Source organism: Notamacropus eugenii, chromosome 7 (genome assembly GCF_028372415.1).
Source record: "Notamacropus eugenii isolate mMacEug1 chromosome 7, mMacEug1.pri_v2, whole genome shotgun sequence".
In the NCBI taxonomy this organism is placed as follows: domain Eukaryota; kingdom Metazoa; phylum Chordata; class Mammalia; order Diprotodontia; family Macropodidae; genus Notamacropus; species Notamacropus eugenii.
Genome location: NC_092878.1, coordinates 156,699,406 through 156,716,476, shown reverse-complemented (window position 1 = coordinate 156,716,476; position 17,071 = coordinate 156,699,406). Strand labels below are relative to the sequence as shown.

At 40.5% G+C, this 17,071-nt stretch overlaps 1 protein-coding gene across 5 annotated transcripts in view; it reads left to right on the top strand.

Moving 5' to 3' along the window:
- Window positions 1-17,071, top strand: part of INTU (inturned planar cell polarity protein) — a 70,277-nt gene that overhangs the window by 22,486 nt on the left and 30,720 nt on the right. For all 5 annotated transcript variants that reach the window (XR_011970573.1, XM_072624609.1, XM_072624610.1 and 2 more), the window contains exons 4-6: window positions 2,943-3,146; window positions 8,321-8,439; window positions 13,616-13,705. Coding sequence is in view for 4 of the 5 variants with exons in the window: in XM_072624609.1 (XP_072480710.1) it covers window positions 2,943-3,146; window positions 8,321-8,439; window positions 13,616-13,705 (413 nt within the window). In the remaining variant the exon portion in view is untranslated. The remainder of the gene's footprint in view (window positions 1-2,942; window positions 3,147-8,320; window positions 8,440-13,615; window positions 13,706-17,071) is intronic.

The window sequence follows — 17,071 nt, the reverse complement described above, 5'->3', positions numbered from 1 at the left end:
CAGATCCCTGTTTTCAAGACAGGACTTAACCTCCTTTACCACCAACCTCCTCATGTCCACCCAATCTAATTACGAACCTCAAAGACTGAGCAAAGAAACTGGGACACACCAGGAAATTCCAAGTTCTGATTTCCCTGGCACTGTGACACCTTTTTAACTCTGAACCCCAGAGCTATCACCCCAGCTGGCCTTTTCCCTTTTCTCCCTCCTACTGTGACCATGCTAACCCTGAGCTCTAAGAAAATCGACTTGCCCCTTTTTAATCTTTATATAGGATAGTGCCCCTGTTTTCCATTTTACTTTAATTTTTTTTCATTCTGACCCTAAGAAACATCAAATAAAATGAACATTTCAACATACACTGTGCAACAGAAGGAAAGTATTGTACATAAAATTGCAAATCTCTGTGATGTAGATCCTGTTTTTCTTCTTAGATACATAATACATTCAACATGTAACGTTTAAAGACGTTCTTCCTGTCTGTGATTCCTTCTGGCATTCCTTCTGTTCCCCACTCATTTTCAGGGGTGAGGGGGTGGGAAGGAGGCTGTCCCAAACCTTCTTTCTTTCCCACTTCCCTGCCAATGGAAAAAAAGAAAACAAAATCCTCATAGCAAACATGAATAAACAAATGAAATAAATCTCTGCCTTGGCCGTGTCCAAAAGTGTATGTCTCATTCTGTCTCTTACGTCTGTCACTTCCTCTTGTCAGGAGGTAGACGGTGTTAGTCCTCTGGAGACATTGTGGTCACTGCACTGAGCAGTTTGCAGTTTTACGTCTCCCAAGATTGTTTGTTCCTACGGTGTTGTTTTTGTATGAAATGTTCTCTTCACTGCGTTGCTTCAACCCAGACTTATCTAAAACCATTGTTCCATTCATCATTCCTTCTGACATGCCGTCATGTGTCTGGATCATAGAATTTGGTCAGGCAAAGAGATCAAATGGACCCGTTTGATTTGTGATTCTTTGCTACCACAGAAAGAGTTGCCATAGATATTTTTGTACATTTAGATCATTTTCCTCTTTTTTGATCTCTTTGAGGTTGTTATTGTCATTCTATGATCTGTTTTGCTGCTTCCAACTGGTGTGACCTTCAGCAAGCTAATTTTTTTTTACTCTGGGTCTCAGTTTCCTCATCTGTAAAAGAGAATTTTGGACTAAGAGATCTCAGGTGTCCTTTGTACATATCTGGTTTCAAATTGAAATAAGTAGACAAGGTTCTGACCTTGGAAAGAGCATAGAACTGTGAATTAAGAGATGTAGGTACCAGACCCAGTCCTGTCCTTTGCTTGTGTTCCTCAGAGCATTAGTTTTCTCATTTGTGATCCACAGATTTCTGTCTGCTTATGACTCTGTATTGAGCACATTGTAAAAATTAAGCACTTTCATGAAAAAGCATCTATTAAGCACTTACTGTGTACCAGACAGGGATACAAATACAAGTTGACAGTCCCAGCCCTCAAGGAGTAAGAATACCAAGCTTCTAGTGTGACAGCACATAGAAAGGAATTAAGAGTTGGAATGGAGCCGGAAAGGGGATCCATGAGGCAGCGGCTGGGGATAGCGGATCTGGTCTGAGATAGAAATGGTGACTACCCACCGGTCAGAAGCCAGGTCCCAGGGATGGAGCTCAAGTTCTGGCTCTGAGTGGAAGCAGCCGGTATGTGGCTTTTATTTGGCTATTATTTTTCAGTTGAAATTGTCCTCTGAGCTTTCTGAAAGCCAAAGGCCCCGCATCACCTGAGCCACACTCAGAGCTGAGCTGGGCGTTGAGGAGCTTGGGAGATCTCCAGAGAAATGTAGACCCACATCCCAATGTCTTTCACAGCTCCTAACATTCTTCCCAGCTCTCCTTCTCCAGCTGAGCAAGCCAGACACTGATTACTGCTGGGGTTGACCCACTTCTTCCTCACTTTGAATGGATGCACATTGATCAGTGGAGACCCAGTTTTTTCCTTTCTTTCCCTTGTCTTTACAACCTAAAAGCAGGGCCTGACAATAGAACAGCTGTTAAACTAAGTTCAGTTTAGCTCTAGATAGTGATAATCACTATCCCCTGAAATGTCTACTGTCACCTCAGACATCTGAGGATGAGGGGAGGAAAATTCCTAAAATCTTCTCTTCAGAGGTTTGGGTGATGAGTAAAAATGAACATGTTCATCGTGAGTATTTCATCATGAACCTTCTGGAGTTGTGGTTGGTCATTATGTTAGTCATAGCTGCTACGTCTTTCAAAGTTTTAATGAAAGTATTGTAATGATTCCCAAATATTTTGTTTCATAAAACTACTGAATTACATATAATTTATTAGGGAAAGGGACTGGAGCCATGGTTTGACTGATATAAGTAACTCCCAGGTAAAGAAACTCCTTTTTACTTTTACCCTCCTCCCATTTACTAAGGGCAAGTCTTAAAAGGATGCCTAGAGCACTGAGCAGTGTTCATTATTAGTTTTTATCCCTAATTGGCCTGTTTGTTTTTTAAATAAACTTGGAAATTGGACAAAGAATCAAAAGGCTGAATGGGAGCTTAAAGATCATTTGGCTCAGCCTCCTGATTTGACAGATGGGGAAACTAAGGCCCACAGAAATTAAGGGACTTGGCCAGAGTTACTCAGAGGGTATGTAGGAGAGTAGATTTGAATGCAAATCTCATGTTAGCCTTTGTGAGATCATGTGCTTAAATAAGCAGATTTTCAGATTTAGAGCAGACTCTTTTTATCTTGTGGTCAAGAAGTATACTAAGGAATTGGGAAGTATGGGTCTGTGGGTCCTTTCAAGAGCAGAAAAATTCTCTACTTTGGCCTCCTGGAGGATCAATTATACACACTCTGTGCATTATATAAACAGCGCATGTACATATTATGCATGTCTGTATTATACACTATATGTTCATGGAAATTACAACTTCTTAAAAAGCAAAACGTTATTTTAATTAATAGGTGAAACTGACATTTGAAATTGCAAACTCCAGACAAAAAGAAGCCATTCAGCCCAAACAGAAGAAGGCCCAGACAACATCTAGTGATTTAGTCAGGCTCCTCTGGGGTGAGGAAGTCCAGGACCTTCAGCAGAATCTCCAAAGCACCCCTCACATCATCATGTATCTCAGTCTCCAGCTGGACTCTGAGACATCGAAGGAAGAGGTAGGTGTTCTGGAGCAGCTGCCCAAGAGGCACTTTCCAGGGTGTAAGGTGGTAATCGCTGGAAATAAATTCACTTTTTTTTTTAAATCATTTTCAGTAATAGAGCTGTAGGAAAAGGCAGAGAACTGTATCAGAACTGTTTTCTTAATTGCATAAATACCTTCATAGTCCACTGGGTGTCTCAGTGGAAGTCTGACTTTAGTGACCTCTTGCATGGAAGAGTGAGGGCCTGGTTAGCACTGAGCTCAGAACCCCAAAGATGAACTCCTTTTAGGAGAAATAAATCTCCTGCCTTTACATTCTCATTTGGAGAGAATAGTTGGATTTATTTTTCTAGCTGATAATACATGGAGTGATAACTAGCACACAGCCTGTGAAAACTAGAAAATGTGCCCATTTGGGGCATATAATAAATGAGAATTTGGGAATATGGAGTCTCTATGAACTTTCAAATCTAAATTTCACGGTTAATTTAATATCGATGATCTGTTCTTCATTTTCTTAATGATTAATGGCTAGTTTGATGACTCATCTCCCTTTCAGTGAGCCATAATACCGAAAGGTCAGATATATTATAAATAATTGATAGATAATTTAGAAACCCCAGAGTATAACATAGCTCTTAATTCCTAAGAACAATGATGAAATATTATTGCTTAGGTTCCAAGGTATCTTCATTTCCGGGTAAATTATTAGATAGTTCTGGGTTGTGATTATCTTCAGGGTGACATGGATTTTACTGTGTTCTTACTCTAGGTTTAGTTGCCTAGGCAGCCTTTTAGCATGTCACAGCTCATGTCATTACTTCAAGGAATCACAATTCCATTGATGGAGAGGTCCTTACCCCAACTCATATCACAGCTCCTCTGTGCCTTGGGAGATGATTGAATGAGTTACTGTGACCAAAGAAATTTATCAGCTGGTTTCCAACCCTAGTAATAAATCTCTCTGAATTAGGGTAGCCAGGGTACTCCTTGAATGACAGTTCATTCCCAAGCCTACATTCAAGTGGGTGCTCCACTTGCATAATCTTAGAAAACTTTGAGTCCCCTCCTACCACAGTGAGGCATCAAAGGGGGCTCTAGGGTCCTGTGTTACCAAGATGGCAGAATAAAGACATAGTCTAGAGCCAACCCTATCTGCTTAAAGCATTTAAAAGAAATTAAAGAAATTTCATCCTTCCAAGTAATTGATTTGCTTATAGTTTATTTAGTATTGATTTTATAACAACTGAACAGATATGACGGATCTTATTTTTTCTTTGAAAGGCTATTTAGCAGACCACTGGAACGGTCCAATTTGAAATCAATGACACCTTTATGCTTCTGCCAAATTGAGAGGCTGAGAGAGTAACTAATTAATGTTTCTTTGCCAGAAGTCCTGGGTTGATCGGAGGGAAGGGCTCCTTTTCGTCTGTCTTTTGTATCAAGATGAGGTTAATCACTAAAATGATAAAGGAAGGATTTGTTCATGCTTGGTTTTCCACTGGTGTGTGTGTGTGTGTGTGTGTGTGTGTGGGTGTGTGTGTGTGGGTGGGTGTGTGTGTGTGTGTGTGTGTGTGTGGGTGTGGGTGTGGGTGTGGGTGTGGGTATGTGGGTGGGTGTGTGGGTGGGTGTGGGTGTGGGTGTGTGGGTGTGTTTTCTGGGAATAAGAGGACTTCATGACCTAAGGTCTTCAATTCTATCTTTGTAAGACCCAAGGCAGAGAGACACTTTCTAGCTGGAGTTAACAAGCACAGCCTTAAACCTTCTGGCTCATTGGTAGGTAAAATGTGACTGAGATCTTTTATCATCTTGAATGCCTTCCATGGGAAAATCTATAAATGTTTCTCAGAGGAACAGCATGAAGATTTCTATATAGAGATCAAGAAAAGATTTTTCTTGGACCTGTCACAACAGCAAACTTTAGTAGAGGCACATTTTCATTGCTGAGACTGGCAAATCCACTAATTGTCACACTGCTAACAAGCGCTTCAAACCCCAGCTAATTAAATTGGCTAAGACCTAAAGGCTATAGAACTTGCCAAGTCTTTTAATAAGGGGATTTTTAATACATTTGAAAGAAGGAATTTCCCTAAAGGTCTTTATTACCTTTGCTAAGCTTTGGCATGACTTATTTACTACAGAAGGGCCATTTTACTTAGTAACTCACTACAATTTTCATGATATTTTTGCCTTTTTAGTTTGGGATGCTTTGACCACTGGTCTACAGCAGGTGTTCACTAGCACTAAGTTGAAGAGAGGCTATCTTTCCTGTTCTATTGGTTTTTAGCATTTTAGATAATGGTGGCATATCCTCCTTTCTCCATCAAGTATTAGATGGGTGGCATTCATTCGTAAAAAAGCATCTCACTTAAGATGGTTTATAATTCTCCTGGTTTAAATTCTAGAAACATTCCAAGAAATTGTTTATTAAGCAATACTTAGTTATGTGCATCCAAAATATATCACATTGTGAGAATACTTAATCCATGTTAAAAACAAATGTTTTAAATACATTATTATCTTTATAAATATGTAAGAACTGGCATACCATGCACACAATGATATCTAGTTATTTGCAGTACATGGAGACCAAACCAAGAAATACAAAGCCAGTGGAAACTGAAGGAAATTGTGACTCAGGTTATTTTGTTGTTTAATTATGAACAGCATGATAACTTTTTGGTGGATTTAATAATGTTATCTAAGCTTCATGTAGGTGTGAGAGACAGTGTGATGGAATGGTTAGAGAGCAGGCCTCAGAGCCAGGAAGATCTGGGTTCAGTCTCCTCCTTGGGTGCATACATACTATGGGACCCTGAGCAAATGACTTCACCCCCCCAGTGCTCTGGACAACTCTCAAAGACAAAGAGTTGTAGAGAAGGAACCAGCCTGCCTTGGGAGGGGAAGTTTCCTCATCCAGGAGTTCCTTATAGCTAGAAAATCTCAGATCTAGTCCCTCTAACTCTAAACATGAAGGGAAAATTTCTGTCCCAGAATGAATTTTCCATAGGTGTCTGAAAGGATTTTATTTTTTTTCCTCACTTTTAACTATTGTCATGATAGAAGAAAGGTACCCCCCAGGTATCTGTGCTCCTCAGCCAGGATGCAACTGAATCAATAAATGTGTGCTTTGTTGTCCCTTAGTTCTATGAAAAATACTTGTGCTTTTGAAACACATAAAGTACTGTATCCCTGCACATCATCATCACTTTCTCTAGTGATTCTGCAGCATTCTCAGGTGGGCAGACCACTTTCCCACAACAACCTGGTAGTACAAGTGTGACGATGCAGAATGTAGAGTCCTTGAGAGCGTAAATCGCTTGGTTTTTGTCTTTGTATCCCCTTGCACAATACTCAGCACACTCAGTAGACTCTTAATCAGTGATTATTCAATTGAATTATCCCATTTTACAGACACAGAACCAGAGGCTCCCAAAGACTAGTTCAATGCTTGAGGAGGGATTTTGAACCTAGTTCTCCAGATTCTAGGTCTTTTGATACAGTGACATATAGCAGCTAGGTGGTGTAGTGATTAGAGCACTGGGCCTGGAGCCAGGAAGCCCTGAGTTCAAATTTGGCCTCAGGATGATTTCTAAGAATTACATATGGAAATCCAAGTTGTCACAAGGAGTTCCAACACCTGGGGCAAAATTATTTGAGCTCTAGGAGAAAGGTGGTATCCAAGGCTATGGCAGTGGCATGTTAGAGATTGAGATAGAGATTGGGAGCTAAGGATGAAGACCTAGGAGGCAAGGATGACTTTGAGAGGAGGAGGGGAAGGTTGGAAGTGAGAAGGAGAAAAGAAGACAGTGAGCTCTCCAGCTACTTGTTGGGGAAGAAAGGCAGGAGAGTGGGACCTGTGGCTCCTCAGATGAACACATTAGAAAGAGTGGTAGCTGAATGAAGGTAACAGTGGAAGGGTCTGCAAATGGCATTGAGGGGTAAATAGCTGTGACAGTCCTTGAAAGAGTACCAAGAGAGGTGGGGTCTTTCAGAGAAGAGCAGGGTTTCTGTGAGCCCCAGAAGATGGAGGGAATGTGAAAGGAAGAAATCTTAAATCCTCAAATCATATTTTAAACCTGGAAGGAACCCAAGAGGGCATCTAGCCAATGGTAGGTGAAGAGGCTGAGATCACAATAAATCTGACAGTTTTTCCAGATTTTTATACCACAGCTGAGTGAAGTTCTCCCTTCTTGGGGTATGATAGAAAGGGAGAGTGGAGGAGGCTGGTGAGGGGAGAAAACTAGGGCTCAGTTTACTATGGGAGGGAGGAGGGCTGGGTGATAGTCGTCACATTGCCTTTGTCATTGATCTCAGCTGGAAGTGGGGGAGGAACAGGGTGTATATCACAGTGTTATATCAAGCCACTCTGGGCTACTGCAAACCCACGCCCTAGTTAAGGAGTGGACCTTTCATGATTAGCTTTGGGAGCAGGAAGTAGAAAGCATGCCCCTGGGTAGCTCTGCTCCTGGGACAAATTCCTGACTGTCCAAGGTTGGTTTCATCTCTATGAGAATCTATGTCTAAAGAAAAAGTAAAATTTTGGTCTGGAATGTTTTCTGGACTTGAAAAAGAGTTGGAAGTTTGATTTTAATTCGTCCCATCTAATATCACTAATTAGTATACGTGTCTCCATCATAATAGTTTTGTTGCCTTTAACTTTTTTTGCAAGTGAATTTTTTGTGTGTTAGAAATACTTAAAGGATGTATGATTTCATCGTGTGGATATTTCCCCCCACTGCTCCTGATCTCAACCTTTTCACACCTCAGTAGTGTTCATGAGGAATTGCTATAGGCCAAAACATAATTACCCTGCAGCCAACCTGCCAGTGATATTCTCCTGAGGTAATCAAGCTGGTTCTCCAAACACAAACACACACACACACACACACACACACACACACACACACACACACACACACACACACACACACACACACACACACCACCAGGTCATCCATTCTCAAGATCTTTCCAGATTAAATACCTGTCCTACTTTGAGAACCCAAGTGTTGAGTGAAACGTGCTGGAAAACAAAGATTGAACTTCCAAGTCTGAATCTCAATTTGAAGAAAAGAAAGAGTTACTGGCATTAAGTAACAGTATCAAAATTATGAAGTTTTCAAGTTAGAAATACTGGCTCAGTAATTGTATCACTGATTGTATCTTTAACTCTTGTCAATTACACAGCAGGAAATCCTTTACCATTACCCAGTGTCTGAAGCATCTCAGAAACTTAAAAGTGTAAGAGGAATATTTCTAACCCTCTGTGACATGCTGGAAAATGTTGCTGGGACACATGTTACCAGGTAATAACCCATTTGTATTTAACTGTGAATGTTTTCTGCTTTGCAAATTGTCTTTTTTAGTGTTGATCAGAGAAAAAAAAAGGCTAATAAAGGAGCAGTCACATTAGCAACAATACCCGCAAATGTCTTTTCACCCAAGAAGCTTTCACTGAAAAGGCCTCCTTAAAACTAGGATCATGGGATTTATGACTGAAAGGAACTTCAGAGACCGTCTTCATTTTGCAGAGAAGAGAATAAGATGACTTGTCCAATTTAAACCCAGGTCTATTTCCAGTTCCTTTAAATCTAGGTTTTTTTTCAGATTCCTCACATTAGGATCATGAGATTGAATATTTATCAGGACCTCCAAAGTCACCAGATCCAAGCTCCTCATTTCAGACCTAAAGAATTTAAATGATTTGACAGAGTTCACAAAAGCAGTAAACCTCAGAGGTGAGATTCAAACCCAATCCCTCTGACTCCAGATGCAGGACTTTCTACTTACTACACACACTGACTCTTCACGCCTCCTGGACACCTGTGCCAGCACACCCACTTTGAACTAGCCAGTCCTTCCTCCACACAGCCGGCTTCTTGATATTGCTAAATCACAGGTGCCACCTTGCCTCTTCAGAAGCTCCCATGACTCCTGTTACCTGTAGGATAGCATACAACTCTTCTGCTGGATCTGAGGGGTCTGGAAGCCCGCCTGCTGGCATTCATGAGTGGGAAGGTCTTCCGTGTCACAGGTCTGAACTGGGAACAAGCCTGATATTCAGTGGAATATTATTGTCCCATAAGAAGTGATGAAAGAAGAGGTTCATAGAAACCCAAAAAGACTTATTTGAACTGATGCAGTGAACAAAACCACAACAGTTTGTATTTTGAATGCAATATTATAAATTTTCATTTTATTTTTTAATTAAGAAGCTTTTCTTTTCTTTCTTTTCAACTACCAATTTAAAAGAAAAATAAAATCCTTGTCATCTAGATGAAGTGAAACAAAACAAATTCCTGCATTGTCTGTATTCTAAAATGTATGTCTCATTTTACATATTGAATCTATCACCTCTCTGAATGACTACAATCTTATAAAGGAAAACAACCTTGAAAGACTTTTAAAAATCAGATCATTTCAGTTACCAGATACGACCCCAGAAGACTGATGATGACATCAACTTTCCACCTCTTATCAGAGAGATAATGGCCCAGGGTGGCAGAATGAATCATACCTCTTCAAGCTTATCTATTTGTATTCCTTGATTATACTTTTATTTTTTTACAATGGAGGGCATCTGGGGACAGAGGGTGGGAAGGCAGCAGTTAATGATAGGAAATAGTGATGCCAAAAAAAGAAGGAAAATAACATCAGTAAAACATTTTTAAAACACTGAAGAAAGTGGTAAGAAGCCTGGAAGGGAACACAGACTAACAAGCAGTATGGTATTGTTATTGCCTTATTAAAATTAATGAATAACTTTCTAGGGGCAGCCAGGTGGCACAATGGATAGAATGTTGGATCTGGAGTCAGGAAACCTTGAATTCAAATCTGGCCTCAGATACTTATTGGCTGTGTGACATGGGGCAAGTCACTTAACCTCTGTTTGCCTCAGTTTCCTCATCTATAAAATGGAAATGATAATAGTATCAGGGTTGTTGTGAGGATCAAATGAGATAACAGTTGTAAAACATTTAGCACATAGTAAATGCAATGTATATGTTAGCTATCATTATTATTAAGTTGTACATTATTTCATATAAAAGCTTCCTTTTCCACTATTTTCTTAAATATGGAATGTTTACACTTATTGATGGTTAAGGTTCATAATAAAATAGAAAACTTAATGAAGCTGTATTGACCCCAAGTGTTTGAATTATCATGGGAACATTAGGTCATTGCTTAGGAAGCAGAACTTGGGCATCATTCTGTTTATGTGGTTCCTCATCTCTTTGTGGGGGCCACCGCCTCGTACTCTCATTAAGAGTTGAAATCATTTTAAAATTGTCTATGTCATCCTTTAGAACTTAGAAAAAGTATTTAGAAAAAGTACTGGTATTAGTCTTATCTAGAGTCCTTGTCCATCTCCATGCCATCATCCTCCTGTCTCCCACTAGAATCTTGGCTCTGCCCCTGGAATGCCAGACTCCAATAGAGGAAATATTTACTTTTCTTCCCAGAACCAGACCTCCCTGCTACTTCCTGGGTAGCCATGATCCCACATTCAAACATAGGCTCCCTAAGGGGAGAAATTGTCTTATGTGTATTTGGCTCAGTGCTTGGCACAGTGCCTGCCCTTAAGAAATGCTTTATCTCTCTTCCTACCATCCCTTCAAGCTACATCTCTCCTGTTCAGAGTCACTAAAAGCTTTCCACACTGATAGCCTGTTCTCTTCTCTCACACTAACTTAGCCACCTCTCAAAGCCTCCCCTTTGACCTCGTACCTCATCTGAAAGGATTCACTCCAAGCTTAGGTCACTAATGTTAATGCTGAATTGAATTGAATCTTATAAGTAGAAAAAAAAATGTGCAGTATAAGCACCTGAGTGAGAGGCCTTGTGTTAGGCACTGAGGATGTAAGACAAAATTTAAACAATCTCTGCCCTTGTACACCAGTAAGTAAATCTGAAGTCTATGAAAGGTAATGTCAGAGTCAACAAGAAAATCCCAGTAACTGGGAGTAGTCAGGAAAAGGCTCATGAAGGAGGCTTCAAAGGTAGGCTGAGGGTCCATGAGGCAAGGGAAGGAAGATATGGATTCTGGACATGAGGCAACCATTATGCAGTGTCTTATAGGTAGGAGATAGCATATCACTTTTATTGGGATGGAGAGGTGGTATGGTTGCTTTTGATATTCCCCTTTCTGGCGCCCAAGTCTTCTTCAGCGCTGTGAGAAAACAGTTGTTGAGTGTTATGACATGGCAGTGGTTTATTTGCCTGTAGCATGCTAGAGAACCTAGCCTTTGCTCTCTGGTATCACTTGGTAAGAAGAGGGTATGCAGAAAATATACTTGGCTTCTGTTGCCAATTTGCTGCTGAGATGAGGAAAAGAAGGAAAGACAGAAGATACTTTTCTCCATTGTGCCTCTTGTGGCTGAGAAGTGGAGGAGCAGAATTAGAGAGGCCTTTGCCAGTATCAAGAGGAGGGTTGCTGCCTTTCCTTAAAAGTTTGTAACACTGTTTCACCTGAAGGCATCGTCTAAGTCCGAAGCTAGCAGCGATGGGCATAGAGTTGCTGTTTGGAGCAAGCCCAGCTGAGAAGTGGAATGGCCTGAAAGCAGAGCATCAGAGAAGCCTCAAACCAGCAGATTGATGCACCATGGGTAACAAAGTGTTATAGTCTAGCACAACACGAATCATCTCCCCCTCACCCTCCCATTAGAATGTAAGCTCATTGCAAGTATGTATTGCTTTGTTCTTTGTACTTGTATCTCTAGTGCTCTGGCAATAAGAAGTGCTTAATAAATACTTGGTACCTGATGATTAATCTCAGCTTTGCAACAGAAGCATTTATTCGCACAGAAGCTGGTCTCCTCAAGGAACTTTTGTGGACAGTTCCTTAGACGATATTAAAGTCTATAGTTCCAAAGTTGTGAGTTGTCCTGGCCACATGTATGACTTACTACCCTAGGACTTTTAAGTGTAACGACCACTCTCATTGTGGACACAGTACACGTTGGAGGAGGAATATGATTCAAGGTTATTGGTAGAACTGGTAGAATGTTATATAATATTATGTGTTATTTGATTGTTTTTTACTGTTGTTGTTGCTGTTAATTAAGTATTAGTGAGAGCTCTACTCATGGGAACTACACTGGTGGGGGCTCATAAAGTACTGTGTTAGTAAGAATAGTTACCCACAAAATTTAACCCTAGACCTTGGAAGAATTGAGTATGGCAGCCACCCCTTCTCTAGGAAAGCCTCAACTTGACAGCATGGTGACAAGTCAGAGGGAAGTGAGCAAGAGAGTGAATTGGAGTGGGGGTGGGGGGAAAGTGGAGAGTCTCCAACCACTACATTGTGGGTTGGCTCTTAGCCAGTAAGCCAGTACCACATACGGTAGATGTCTACCAGGTCAGTCTAGCAAGAACTGAGAGTGTACAAAGGGAAAATGTGAAATGAGATTGAAAAAGATAAGTTACACTAGACTGCAATAGGATTTACATGCCAACCTTAAGATTTTGTATGTCATCCCTAACTCAGTGTAGAGCCACAGAATTTTCATGGAGGGAGGGAGAAGGGTTCAGCTCTGTGTTTTGGCAGCTGGATGAAGGAGACATTGAAAAAGAAAGAAATCGAAAGCAGGGAGACAACCACCAAAAAGCTATTGCAGGTGTCCCAGCTAGAGGTTCTAAGAGTGTGAACAAGAGCAGAGGCTGTGTGTGAACTGAGAAAAGGGAACAGATGTGAGATGTCAGGGGGCTACGATAAACAAAACTTGTAGCTGATGAGCATTAGGGGTAGAGGCAAAGGGAGGAGCCAAGGAGGACTCTGAGGCTTTGAAACCAGAGGCCTAGAGCAACATTCGTGCAATCAGTACCAAATTGTGACCGTACACTGCAGAGCCAGAGTATCCAAAAACCAGACGTTACGGATAGGCCATGTTATTCATTAATGCCAGATTATATTAAAACACACACCCATCTGTCTGCAATCATTGCTTTTTTGCAGTTTCCAAAAATCCAAAATGAAGGAGTTAATCTCTAAAGTTCCTGCTAAGTGGAAATCCTATAGACTTTAATCCAATATTCTGCACCCAGGAAAGGTTCAGTAAATATGATCTGATATTCCTGTTGAGTTATAAGGTTAATTAGAGCATGCATTATTTATTTTTTTGTGAGCAAGAGCATTAAAACATTTAAATATTGTTTACTGGTCTGAAAGTCCTTTATATAGAAAAGTTTTGTGTAAATACATAACAGAAAACTTCCATTGTGCAATCGTATTTGACATCAACATGTTCTTGGCCAGTGACTGGTATTAAAATATATTTCTGAAAAAATGTATAACGTATTAATATGTATTTGCGTTCACATATAATGTCTTACTTCTCCTGTGTCACAATCATATTTCAGGGAATCTGCTTATTAAGCATTTAATCCACAAAACATACCATATGTAATATTATGAGTAAGACAATTTGCTTGTCATTTCATGATCTTTATGAATATACTGACTTTCTGACTTGATTTTTCTAGCTCATCACTTTCTTTAAATGAAAAACTAGTACATGTGGCTTACTGGAAGGAAGATGACAAATTGTTATTAATTGGACTTCCTGCTAAAGAGTGAGTTAAATAGTTTTTCCTTTTATGCTTTGAAATCAGTCATAAAATACACTTTTTATAAGGTACATTTTATTTAAAATTTTCAGTTTTTAATGTAAAGCTAAACTGCTTGGTGTTCATAGGTATTGTACAGGTAGCAGAGAGGCCATGAGATTGCATTTGGTTTTGTTAGAATATACTAGGGGTACCCCTAGGAAGCAAATCCATATCTTAGTTATTAAGCCTGCCAAGATTTGCTTCTTCAAAGATAACTGCATTTCAGAGATTTGCCCAGCAGCAAGCAGGATCCCTCCTAATACTTTTGTCAAATATTATTTGTTATGCGAATTCAGCACCTTGACAAGTCCTAATTCTACTGTGCATTCTCCCCCAATACTTTCCTCTTTAAATTATCTTCTATATCTAGAGGTAATGCTTAGAGGCCATAATATTTTGTTATATTGGCCTTCAACATCTTCGAAAGATAAAGTCTCTCTTTGACTCTAGACTGGCCTGTCCAAATGTGTATCATTAACAACAACATTGTGTATCGTCATATCATCTCATCCCTTCCTTGCAAATTGAGAATATTACTTAATATTTGGGGATGTACCCTCTTTGTACTTATTTTGTACAAATTTTGTACCTATATTGTGTTTCTGTGATATAATTTACAACAGTGTTAAAAATAGGAAGCCAGAGGAGTTAGGATGTTGAGAGTAATCCCAGAGAAGTGTTAATGGTCATCTTAAGCTCCCTCTAGCAGCCCAGCCTTAGAAACTTTAACACCTCTCATCTGCTGGAAGCTGATCAGAGACACACAGAAGTGAGGACTTTATGAGAGTAATATAATTGTAGAGAACCAAAGCAACAGGTAAATGTTCTACTCTACCAAGTATCCAGGTGAGAAGGGCTTGACCAAAGTGCTGATTGCTGCATTTGTTAGCCTAGTTTTGACAATGCAAGTGAGATCAGAGGTCTTTTCTGTTATTTATTGAGAGATGATATAGACCTTGTTGATCACAAAGCTTTCGTTGCATTCTCAGAGAGGGCTTTGGGGAAAGCATCTGCTTAGGTTACATTAGTTGGTCAAAAAAATTGATCAAGAAATAACCCCAGAGAGGAGAAGCAAAGGATGGATGTGTTCAAATATAAAATGGGGGAGGGGGGGTGTTAAATATTTTAAACATTTTGAGGAAAGGTTTTGCTGGAACCTCCCAAGAAAAGATGGTGGCTTACTCTGTCATGTCCATGTTGATGCTAATGAAGCCTGAAATCAGAATGACCCGAGTACAAATTCAGCCTCAGTCATGTCCCAGTTGGATAACTTTGGGTGAGGCACTTAACTTGTCTGTAAAATGGGGAAAATAATAGCACCTGCCCCCCAGAGTCTTTGAGGATCAAACGAGATCATATTTCTAAAAAGCCCTTAATACAGAGTCTGGCACATCCTAAGCATTTAATAAGTGTTTCCTTCTTTCTTTCCTAACATATATTGCCTCCTTGAGGAGAAGATGTGGTGACCTCTTCTGGAGAGTATGGCACCCTCGTCAGGCCCCACGGGGAAATGAATGAATGAATGAATGAATGAATGAATGAATGAATGAATGAATGAATGAATGAATGGAATGACTGAAAGAAAGAAAAACATTTATTAAACACTTGCTTTAGGCCAACCACTTACTAAGTACTGGAGATACAAATAGAAAAATTAAGACAGCCATTGCTTTCCAGGAACTTAAGCTAATTTGAGGATACAACACATAGAAGAAAGTTTGGCTTCTGGGCAGATGGAAAGACCTAGGAGTCCTGCAGGTTTGACTTCAGGCTGGATGGTAAGGCCCAGGGGTGCTTAGGCTACATTAGTTAGTCAGATGATAGTGCTGAGGGTTCTGGAGGGAGTAGAGGCAAGGTAGCTGGTAGCCTGATGGACCTCCTCCCCAGAATTCCCATCTCATCCAAGCAGTGGGGACAGTTCAACACCCTAGACAAGGGCAGACACCTGGGGGAGTGAACACACCACCTCCTGGCCATCCCAGGTGGATTCTGATTGGTGAAACTGTGAAGAAGCAAAGTGCTTTTTAGTGAGATTGTAGATTCAGAGAGAACTGAATGAAACGTGGAATGAGCTGGTCTGGAGTGAATAGACTGGGGTAAATTGTAGTTGTTGTTGTTGGGTTCGTCTTTCATTGCCGAAGATGACCACACCATCAGAGAAATAATGACATGACTTGCACTTGACTTTGTTTGGAGTGAGGGAGGGCTGTGCAGGTCACCAGCCTCACTTCTCCTCCTGAGCCATCTGGGTCCAGTGACCAGATATTCATCAGGATAACTGGAGATGACCCAGGATGCACTGGGCGACCTTGGCCCCTTTCGGCCAAGATCTACTCAGGAACTCATTTAGGGTGAGGTAAGACCCATTCATTGAATAGGCCTCTTTAAGAAGTAGCCAGGGCATGGCCCCTTTAGTGAGGCATAGGGAGAAAAAAAAACAACAGGCTAGGAGGGAAACAGCAACAGTTACTGTTGATAATCACTCTTAAGCCTGCAGGGTCCAGAAGCCAGCCCTTAGGTAGGGGCCTCTATCCTCCAGTGTATGAGCTTCAGAGTACAGTAGGTTTAAGGTTTTGGGAGAAGAAAGGAGAGGAAAGGAAAGTTATCAGATGTATGAATAAGGAAAGAATTTGTGACCAAAGAAGGGATAGGGAGGATCATGGGATATGTAATGGATAATTTTGATTACATAATGTTAAAAAGGTTTTGCACATGTAAAACTAATGCAGCCAAAACTAGAAGGAAAGCAGGAAAATGGAGGAAGTTTTTACGGTAAGTTTCTATGATAAAGGCCTTATTTCTCAAACATACAGGAAACTGAGTCAAATTTATAAAAATATGTCATTCCCCAATTGATAGTCAAAAGATGTGAAAAGACAGTCTTCAAAAGAAGAAATCAAAGCTATAGTCATTTAAGTGACCAGAAAAGAGTAAATTCAACTAAAAACAAAACAAACTTCAGAGTAACACCAACTCTAAAGAACAGGATACAAATCTGGTGGCATGTTTGTGCCTGTGGTCAGGCCCCACTTGGGTCTGAGCCGGCTTCCTGACCTTAGGGTCGCTCTCTCCATAGACCACATTTCCAGATAAATTGCTGTGGGTCACCAGTGAAAAAAGTTAAGAAGCCATGCTTTAGGTGGACCAACACAGTTCTAAGCCTCTGTGCACAAGCACACGGTTCTGTTTTATATCTGTATGTAATCCTGAGGACAGCCCGGGATCAGGGCGGAGGAGGCACTAGTATCATCCTTATGTCAGACAATCCTATAATATAGTCAAGGAGTCTGTTTTGGGGTAGCCTTAATGGCTCTATTTTGTTCTACCAAA